The sequence below is a fragment of the Ambystoma mexicanum genome, chromosome 13, assembly GCF_040938575.1.
Source record: "Ambystoma mexicanum isolate Mex_15411 chromosome 13, UKY_AmexF1_1, whole genome shotgun sequence".
NCBI classification, from domain to species: Eukaryota; Metazoa; Chordata; class Amphibia; order Caudata; family Ambystomatidae; genus Ambystoma; species Ambystoma mexicanum.
The window spans coordinates 20,880,808-20,891,019 of NC_090938.1; the positions used below are offsets into that span (position 1 = coordinate 20,880,808).

A 10,212-nucleotide genomic window follows, 5' to 3' on the forward strand; every position below is an offset into this window, starting at 1 on the left:
ACATTGCAGTTCTTAATGCAATGTTCCCTTCTTTGATTCTCAGAAATTACAATGCTTCTTAAATCTGATTGTGTACATCTGTGAAACATCACTGTTGCTTTTTCGTGATTATATATCCTTATGACTCCGACACGTGTTTCACTCTGTTAAGAGCTTCATCAGGAGAAAAGGAGTGATACTTCAGTTAAAAAAACAGCAATGGGGAAAGAAGAGGAGTAAGAGAAATGAGCTCACAGTGAATACATCCTAATGTAAAGTGAGCAGATGCAGGACTGGGCTGGAGTTATGATGAAAAGTTGTAATCGCACAATAAAGGAGCAGGTTGTGTTTGGGAGACACATGTTGATGCATTGGGCAGAAAAACAAAGTGAGGTGGCAAAGTTGGTAAGTTTGATTGTGCAAATAAAGTGGGCGTGCAGTAACCCCAACAAAACTTGCTGTGACCTTGTGTGGACTATACAGATGGCAAAGGCTGTGAGCAGTAGGTCAATCTCTCAGTGATAACGGGGATGGACGACGGCCACCATTAGATCGCGCCTCGAGCCACATTAGGAACTCACTACTGAGGGGTGCACTCATGCTAACGGGAACCAAGCATAGCTGAACACCACCTTCCCATTTACTTTGGGTTTGCTACCTGCTCCTCTTACTAAATTTGACTTGCTCTTTCTATATCATCACCAAGCACAGAAAAGAGAGACGTTGTGCTACACAAGACAACACAACGTTACATACAGTGCGTGATCAGACGGGAAGGCTTCTTAGAAGAGCATCTCTCACTCCCACCAAGGCTTCAGGAAACAGTTCCCTGAGTAGAGATATAGAACCCACACAGCAGCGTAAACACAGCGTGCAAGCATCAAAGAGCTGCTCTGTTGAGTTTGGGATAACCCCAGCTTATGGTCCGACCTCTTGGCCATTTCTCCCTGTGTAGCAGAAGGCTAATCTCAGCCTGATGTTTGGCCACTTACACACTTTCTTCAAAGGGAAAAACACTGATAGCCATCATGACCCCACTCCTATTAGGAAGGGCACAGGAGAAGTCTGTCATGGAGTTCAACCCTAATGGGAAGGGGCAAGGGCTGGTTGGGAGGGGGGAGAAACTACAATCGGGCATTGGTGTATATAAATAAGGAGGTTGAGGGCTGATCCTGGACTCTAGCCCAGGTCCTGCAGCAGTGTTCAGAGTTCACTCCCAGACATTGGACCATAGACTCAAGAATCATGCAGTGGCTTATCGTGGTGATGCTCGGTCTCCAGCTCTCGGAGGGACTGGTGAGGTGAGTATAGCTGCTGCGGGGTAAGAGTGGGTTTCAAGCCATGTGGGGAGGACACTCCTTTTCAGAAGGCTCATGTCAGCTGGTGGATTTGGAGATCATGGAGTGGCTTACTGCGGTGGCGGTCAGTCTCCAGCTCCAAGAGGGGCTGGTGAGCTGTGTATGGCAGATGGGGGTAGAGGAGTCCTTTGGATTCTACGGCTGTGAGTGGAGGGCCCTCCTGTTCAGATGGTTCACGGTGGGTGGTGGAGTTGCGTATTAGAGAATTGCTCATCTTGGCGAGCGGCGGTCTCCAATCTGTGGATGCGTTGGAGATGATGCTGTTTGGGGTGGGGTGGTCCATTTGGATCCTAGAGTTGTGTATGGAGCCCCTTATGCCCAGAGGCGTCATCATGGGAAGCAGTTTCATCATCTCCAACTTCAGGAAAGTTCTCCCGGGTGGTAATGCAGCTGGGAGTGTGAGTGAGTGTGACTTTCTGTTTAGACGGTCTCTGTGAATGGGGTTTATGGTGCATTAATGGGAATAATCGCTGCATATTGGGTACGGGATAACATATGGCTTCTCCCACCTCCAAAATAAACTGTGGCAAGATCCAAAATGGCAGAAAGAGGTCCGAGTGGTGATGTGATGGTCTGAGTCTCCTGGCTCTGTTCCCAACCTGCAGGATCCCTCTGAAGAAACACAAGTCCATCCGAGAGAACATGAGGGACCAAGGGGTCCTGGGCGACTTAGCGAAGACCCAGAGGAGAGATCCTGCTGCCAAGTACAGCTTCTCGGAGGGGACCAACTTTGCTGTTGCCTACGAGCCCCTGTACCTGGATGTGAGTGCCAGGCTGTCCTGCCACACCCTCTAACATCTGCTTTTGGTTCTCTCTGGTAGCTTATAAAATACATGCAAAGGAAAAGTTTATATGTCTCATCTTGGAACCGTGCATGTATGTATGTATGCATGTATATATAGGTATGCGCTCGAGATTATATACCACAAACCTGACTGTGTGCAACAGAGTGCTGTACAACATGCCCTTGCATTTAAGGCTCAGTTCTGTTGCTCTAGAAACTAGGTGTGTGTGATTTGTGCTTGAATCAGTCTGATTCGCTACCTCGGTCTTCCAGAGATGCTGTGTCTAAGGGAGGCATTTCCGCATTCATGCTTTTACTTGAACATGTGAAATGTGTCTTCTAGGCGTGAGTGGAGAGTGATACGTGTGTTCTCTCTCTTCTAGACCTTCTATTCTGGGGAGATCAGCATTGGCACTCCTCCTCAGAACTTCCTGGTTGCCTTCGACACCGGATCCTCAAACCTCTGGGTGCCTTCCACCTACTGCCAGAGCCAGTCTTGCAGTGAGTACACTGAAATGCAAATACCGGGTGCAGCACACAGGTCAGGCGCTAAACTGGCATGTCCGTGTGTGGAGTAGTTACAATGCTGTGCATTAAGGTGTGTATTGCAGTACATCCAGCAGGGGCTCAGACTTTAACACACATGCAGAGGTGTGTGGGGCTGCACTGCTGAGTGTGCTGAAGGAGTAGTGGATGTGGGTGATGGCACAATATGACTTGGGATGTTGCTATGTTGACTGGGTTAGGCTGGGTCTGGCACTGCCGCTGGGTAGATGTGGTGGGTGGCGTGGTAGCAGATGGCATACAGATTGAGAAGGTCATCACATTGAAGGACGGAAGCTTGGCAAGGTTTCAATCTTTTGCCAAATCTTGAGGTTTCAGAAAGGATGCTTGTTATCCCATCTTTGACCCCAGGTTGATGCTAGTTGTGGGGTTTAAGTAGGTACAGAGAGTTTTGTTCCCCTGAAATGTAACCCTTTTAGTTATATATGGTTTGTTAAGTTTTTAATTGTTTTTCTTGCTGACTGGAAACGCCCAGAAGTCCAACATTGGTCAAAAGATCTAAGTGTCAGGTACTATAGCCTCCCTGGGTGTTGCGGCTGGGATTTTTTACCAGCTCGCCCGTCCCAGTTGGGCTCTGTGCAGAAGGTCACTCTGTCACCCTGTTTCCTGACACAGCCAGCCACCCGCTCTTCGACCCCAGCCAGTCGTCCACCTACACCACCAACAACCAGCAGTTCTCAATTGCCTACGGCAGCGGCAGCATGACCGGAATCTTGGGCTACGACACGGTGACGGTGAGTACAGTCATGACGCGTTTACCTCAATGACTGAAGAGGTCAGTCACTGGAAAAGGCAGCAGGACCTGGTGCCGCACTCTACTGTGGCAATGCCGGAAAAGGGGCATACCCCGCTAGTGTTGATTCCCACAGTCCATACCCACTACCACACTCTTATTGAGTTGATGTGGTTACGGTTAGTTAGGAATGAGGAAACCATGGTCATTATCCGGTATAACAGTCTCTGATGTCAAAGGTCAAGCACCACTAGTGTGGGTTACTAAACCTGACAGCTTGGACCCACACCTTGCAACATAAGAAATGTCCCTGAGAGTTTAGTACTGCAACACTAACCTGTGTAATCTTTTATTACAACATATTAAGCACCACTACTGTAAAAAACCTCGTTGCCACAAACTGCTTCCACATTCAACTACCACAACAACAGCCAATGCTTTACTTGATTGACTCTTGCCCATTGGGGTAGCAGGGTGTGGTAATGAGTTACACCTTTAGTTATCCAAACTGCAACGACCAACCCTCTACTCAATCCATGTTTCCTCATATTTCTTCCAGAGGCAGTCCCATATGGGTTGGTTCTGTAGAGTTCTATGAAGGCTAGTTCTGCTCGCTCCAGAGGTGCTGGTCATATATCATTCCCTGTATTTCCCATAGGTGCAAGGCCTGGAGATCATGAACCAGGAGGTAGGCCTGAGTGTGACCGAGCCCGGATCCTTCTTCTACTATGCAAAGTTTGATGGGATTTTCGGCATGGCCTACCAGAGCCTGGCTGCGGGCAGCGCCACCACCGCTGTGCAAGGCCTTATGCAGCAGGACCTGGTGACCGAGCCAGTCTTCAGCTTCTACCTGAGCGGGTGAGTCATGTGGGGGTTTGGGGGCTTGTTCACTTCCACCACTCCTCCTGCCTTATCCCGGGCAGCTGCTTTTCCTGCACTTTGCCATCCCATGGTGCCCTGGGGCAGGGCGGTTTCCAGAAGTAACCCTACCTATGACAGCTAAACCTAAACCACAAGCTGAACTTACTTCTCAATCAGACTACACAACCTTCAAGGCCTTACAGCAGGTAACTTTACTGAACTGCAACTTGGCATAACTCGGCCTCACCATAGCAGAGCAACTCAAGTTATGCAAATCCCTGGCTGGAGAGATAACCCCTAGCTAGCAATTTGCCAATGCGATCAATTGATTATCTCCAGCTGAGCCGTAGAGTAGGATTAGCAAAGTCGCCCAACTCTCTCTAAGTATACTGCATATTCACGTGACTCACTGAAGATCGGGGTGGATTTGCATATTATAACAAACATAACGCTCTGAAAACAATGTTTTATTGCCTTTCAGTTTGCATTTTCTCTGATGGAAACCTCAGTGGAAGGCAGGATTACACCTTTTTATTGTGTCCATGGTTTTTACAAGCCTTACACAAGGAAAAGGAACATAAAAAGAGGAGTACAAAGTTAACATTCTTACAAAAAAGACCAACATTCATGAACATACATGACACAATTACAAACAAAAAACATAATTAATTTTCATACTATATTTCAATTAAAATGATGTATGTATTTCATGAATCCTATTTGGAAAGCGTAAAACAGCAAATGTCAGAGGAGTCGAGTTACCACTCCAAATCCTTTCCCAAAAGTGTTCCGTGAAGATAAAGGAGAGGTCATGGATAAAAGTGCTAAAATACAGCAAACGCAAGTTATCTAAAGCTGGGCAGATTGCAACCAGGAGCTTCCAATCCGCTGTCTCCTTAGCACAATATCCACAAGCTCCCAGTGTAATATCGGACTTCTCAGATTATGGTGTTTATGGTTAAAGCAAATGCAGCATGTAATAAAATGGCCAGGTTGTACCACTCTCTGGAACTATGACTTCTGTTACCCAAACTCTTAAACTCTGCCTGCTTCAGAGTGGCAGTATGTGGGGACTCCAGATTTGCTCTCGTTTCATTCCTTGTGGTTCCGGACTAAGCTGGCAAAGGCAACTCAGAGATGCGCTAGTAGGCATCTCATTTGCACTAGTGAAAATCAAGCTCACCACACTTCACACAGAGTCATGGGGACTCAAAATTATTTGCAATGTGAGAGCTGGGTGAGTTTTCTGTATCTCACCACTACTTGGAGTGACTGCTCACCACTTGCCAGTGCTTACACCCCTGCTAACCCTCAAGCCCTCGAAGCTGAGTGTTATCAGCCTCACAGAGTGTTGGCCATAACTCAACAACGCTCACAGTGACTCAAAACTCACGATTAGAGGATCCAAGTCAGGACTTCCACCATAGTTCACTGAACCCGGCAACAGTTCACCAAGTGTGTAAAGTATTACACACACAAAGTGCCTGCCTCCTCACAACCTACCACCCCCAAACTCACAGCACATTCTATGGTATTAGGAGGTGTGCAAGACCCCACCCTTCCAAATATCAAACATTAAAAGCCATGGAACCCATTTTGGCCCACCACACCTAACCCACAGAGCCGTCAGCGCCAAGAAGCCATGCAAATGGTGTCCATTGTGATTTACACGTTAGATAATAATGCTTGATACGTGCTGCCACCACTTGCCTTCACCACCGAAGGTGGATGCAACAAGCTCCTGCAATGTTCACTGTGTCACACTTTGCCTTCAACCAGGAGGTCGCAGCCCACGGGAGTGTTCGTAGGTGCACATGGATTGGCTGCCAGGGGTGAATCTACCGTACACTGCAGAGTCACCACAAGAACCGCGGTCACCATGCACGGAGCGGGGTGCTGTCCATAGTCAGACGCAGAACCATGGAATGGTCAGGGCCAGAAGATACATTCTCTTGGGAGCGTGGGAGAGAGGTTGCCAAAACATTCACTCCCTCCAGGCCGTGTCATTCAGGGCATAAGGGCATAAGGGTGAAATGTAAACATTCTTGATTACATTATGGAAAGTGCGATATAGGTGGGAGGCCTAAGATTAAATGTGGGCCCAGTGCCCCGCCTCCAGTGCTCACAAGGCACACACATATCATCTAGACTTCTCCCGGTTGTTGTGTCGCTGCTTATTCTTGTGTTTTGTGCTCTGTGTCTCCCCAGGCAATCAGGAGCAGTTGTTCTTGGTGGCGTTGACACCAGCCTCTACTCCGGCGAGATCTACTGGGCGCCCGTCACTCAAGAGAAGTACTGGCAGATCGGGGTGCAAGAGTAGGTCTCCCTTCTAAGCTGCCCATCTTCCCCTCCCCCTCCCTAGCCTTGGGGGGCTAGAGTCTCTCTGCTGTGTCTACACTGTAGAGGAGGCTTCTCCTACCAAGGGACGGTGGAGCGCCCTACCACAGATGGAGTGCCCCCAGTCTCCTGATAAAGGATGATTCGTAGCTTCCATTACTGGTCCCCGACCCCTCTCATGATGGTAACCAAGCCATCACCAGACCCTCAAACCCTCCTAGAAGCGCCATGACAGAGAAGTCATTGTGGATTACCAGGAGTGGTCTACACAGCATTCTGCAGTGGGAATCCCTCACGCCTTGACAATGCTCTGTTGCACAGTCCCCAACACCCTGCTGGGACCGGGGACTGGTAAACCCCAGGAGTTCCCCCCTTCCAACTCCTTGACCCTCAGATTCCCCCCTCTCTGGCTTCCACTCAGACTGATTCCTTTTTCCCATCTATCCACAGGTTCTCCATCGGAAGCCAGGCAAGTGGCTGGTGCAGCCAGGGATGCCAGGCTATCGTGGACACTGGCACGCCGCTGCTCACCGTCCCAAAGCAGTACATTGGCGATCTGGTGCAGTACCTGGGAGGGCAGCAGATGCAAAATGGGCAGGTAGGCCAAGAGGCGCACTAGTGGACATTACGGCACCAGATAGGGCACGCAATGGCATGCTCTGAGGGTCCCCAAAGCAGCGGGTGGTGACAGGGCTATGCAGCTCACCCAGGACCGTAAGGTCTCATACTGGACATTGCTACGAGAAGCTTAGAGAGAAACCAGAGTCACACATTTCTTGGGTTACATGGAATTGCCAACAGAGGACCAGTACTCACAAGGGAAACGTCCTACAGAGAGGAGAAGCAGGCTGAGGCTGGAAGTTAAGGCCGGAGGACGGCTGCGAGAGGGGTTCCTCCGAGGTGTTGGCGTACCTTGAATCTCTCTTTTTCTTTTGTAGTATGCAGTGAATTGCAACAGTGTGCAGTACCTCCCGTCCCTCAGCTTCACCATCAACGGCGCCTCGTTCCCGATCCCGCCCTCAGCGTACATCCTCCAGGTAGGTCCTCAAAGCCCGGGTCATAACCTCAGGTGGTTCCCCTACTGCCGCATTGATGGGAACCCCATGAGCTGGGTAATGGGAATCTTTCTGCAAACGGGTCAGATATGGGGCGGGTACTTATCCTTGAAGGTGTAGTCTTTAACATTAGCACCTGATATTTCCTGATATTCTGGAGAAAGGACTCATTCATTTACACAAGATAAACAAAAAACGATTTTATCTAAAATGAATGAGAATTGTCTCAAGATGGTCCCCGGATAATGAAACTAAGCATGTGGGAAGTGCTTCTATTGGTTGTGGGATTTTGGTAATCGTCTCCCGCCCAAATCAATCTTTGCTTCATGAAAAAAGCTTTTTCCGTTTATTTTTGAATTTTATCTGATGACAACGAATGACATTTTAATTGAATGGAAAATATACTTTTCCGTCACTTTCTTCATCTAGAGACGCCTGTTATAATTTGTGGCAAAACTTATATTTTTGAAACTTTTTTATAAAAAAGATGGGCTTTTGGAAAGGTGTGAGTTCTGATGCACTACCCAGATGGCCCCGCCCTCCATAATATGTCATCTGGCCTCCCTGTCCCTGCATGCAATGGCGTGTAGCAAGGGACATAAAGACAGCCCTTTCCTGGACCCCTGTGGCATTGTCAGGTCTTCCTGTCCCAGCATGCAATGGGGTGTAGCATGGAGCACACAGACAGACCTCTACGGCAATGTCAGATATTCCTCTCCCAGCATGCAATGGGGTGTAGCAGGGTGCACAAGGACAGCCTTTTCCAGGCCCCCTGTAGCATTTGCATGTCTTCCTGTCCCAGCATGCAATGGGGTGTAGCATGGAACACACAGACAGACCTCTACAGCATTGTCAGATATTCCTCTCCCAGCATGCAATGGGGTGTAGCAGGGTGCACAAGGACAGCCTTTTCCTGGGCCTCTAGCCATGTCAGGTATTCCGCTCCCAGCATGCAATGGGGTGTAGCATGAGACACAGGGACAGACCTTTCCATGACTTCTGTAGCATTGTCAGGTCTTCCGATCCCAGCATGCAATGGGGTGTAGCATGGGACATAAGGGCAGCTCTTTCCTGGACCCCTGTGGCATTGTCAGGTCTTCCTTTCCCAGCATGCAATCGGGTGTAGCATGGAACACACGGCCAGACCTCTTAGGCAATGTCAGATATTCCTCTCCCAGCATGCAACGGGGTGTAGCAGGGTGCACAAGGACAGCCCTTTCCAGGCCCCATGTAGCATAGTCAGGTCTTCCTGTCCCAGCATGCAAAAGGGTGTAGCTTGGGCTACAGGATAGACCTCTTCCGGACCTCCGTGGATATGTCAGATCTTTCAGTCCCAGCATGCAATCGGGTATAGCAAGGAGCACAAGAACAGCCCTTTCGTGGACCTCTGTGCCAATGCCAGGCCTTCCTTTCCCAGCATGCAATGGGATGTAGCATGGGACACAGTTACAGACCTATTCTGGACCTCTGTGGAATTGTCATATCTTCCTGTCCCAGCATGCAATGGGGTGTAGCAAGGGACATAAGGACTGCCCTTTCCTGGGCCTCTCGCATTGTCAGGTCTTCCTGTCCCAGCATGCAATGGGGTGTAGCATGGAACATGAGGATTGCCCTTTCCTGGGCTCTAGCATTGTCAGGTCTTCCTGTCCCAGCATGCAAAGGGGTTTAGCATGGGACACAGGGTCACACCTCTTCTGGACCTCTGTGGAATTCTTAGATCTTCCGGTCCCAGCATGCAGTGGGGTACAGCAAGGTGCACAAGGATAGCCCTTTCCTTGGCTTCTATAGTATTGTCAGGTCTGCTTGTCCCAGCATGCAATGGGGTACAGCAAGGTGCACAAGGACTGCCCTTTCCTTGACTTCTGTAGCATTGTCTGGTCTTCCCGTCCCAGCATGCAATGGGGTGTAGCATGGAACACAGGGAAAGACCTCTTCTGGACCTCTGTGGCATTGTATCTTGACTGATGGCCTCGTACAGGTGGTCTGCAACTTTCACCAATGAGACAGTGGTGTGAACTTCCTGACCCATTTCATGTCCATTCTCTTGCAGACCAACGGCAACTGTTTCATCGGGGTGGAGCCCACTTACCTGCCCGCCCAGAATGGGCAGCCACTCTGGATCCTGGGTGATGTCTTCCTCCACCAGTACTACTCCGTCTATGACTTTGGAAACAACCAAGTGGGCTTTGCGGCGATGGCATAGTTCCAATGGCCCTGTCAGCATTCAGAACCCAATGAGGGGGTCTCAAACTCAAACATCTCGCTTTCCCTATTATAATACCAGCAAAATGTGCTTCTGACTGCAATAAAGAGCTGTTTATTCTGCACATTATGTTATGTTAAAGGTCATTATAACGTACCGTGCACTGTCGCCACCTGTGTGGTCTCTTGGCGCTCTGGCAGATCTGTAAAGCAAGAGGGTAGGCAGGTAAGTTAGTAGGACTGAGTGGAAGAAAAGAGCAAGAGAGCTATGATGTGGTGTTGGCAGCTTCTGTTCGGTTGACACTGTTCGCTAAGCGTAAGTGTGCTGTTCGGTTGATA

At 49.2% G+C, this 10,212-nt stretch overlaps 1 protein-coding gene across 1 annotated transcript; it reads left to right on the plus strand.

Annotated features, from left to right (window-relative positions):
* Positions 1-1,160: 1,160 nt before the first annotated feature.
* On the plus strand, positions 1,161-10,001 carry LOC138520052 (gastricsin-like). The gene is made up of 9 exons (XM_069632582.1): positions 1,161-1,280; positions 1,943-2,099; positions 2,505-2,622; positions 3,301-3,419; positions 4,077-4,276; positions 6,488-6,595; positions 7,067-7,214; positions 7,555-7,653; positions 9,722-10,001. The coding sequence occupies exons 1-9, from the start codon at positions 1,225-1,227 to the stop codon at positions 9,872-9,874; spliced, it is 1,158 nt and encodes a 385-aa protein (XP_069488683.1). The 5' UTR covers positions 1,161-1,224; the 3' UTR covers positions 9,875-10,001.
* The last annotated feature ends 211 nt before the right edge of the window (positions 10,002-10,212 follow it).

What these genes read in the sequence shown, in the direction of transcription:
- LOC138520052 (XM_069632582.1), top strand. Translation starts at nt 1,225, where the DNA reads ATGCAGTGGCTTATCGTGGTGATGCTCGGTCTCCAGCTCTCGGAGGGA. An exon ending in CTCTCGGAGGGACTGGTGAG is followed by an intron (nt 1,281 to 1,942) that starts GTGAGTATAGCT and finishes CCCAACCTGCAG; the next exon opens with GATCCCTCTGAAGAAACACA. An exon ending in CCTCAGCGTACATCCTCCAG is followed by an intron (nt 7,654 to 9,721) that starts GTAGGTCCTCAA and finishes ATTCTCTTGCAG; the next exon opens with ACCAACGGCAACTGTTTCAT.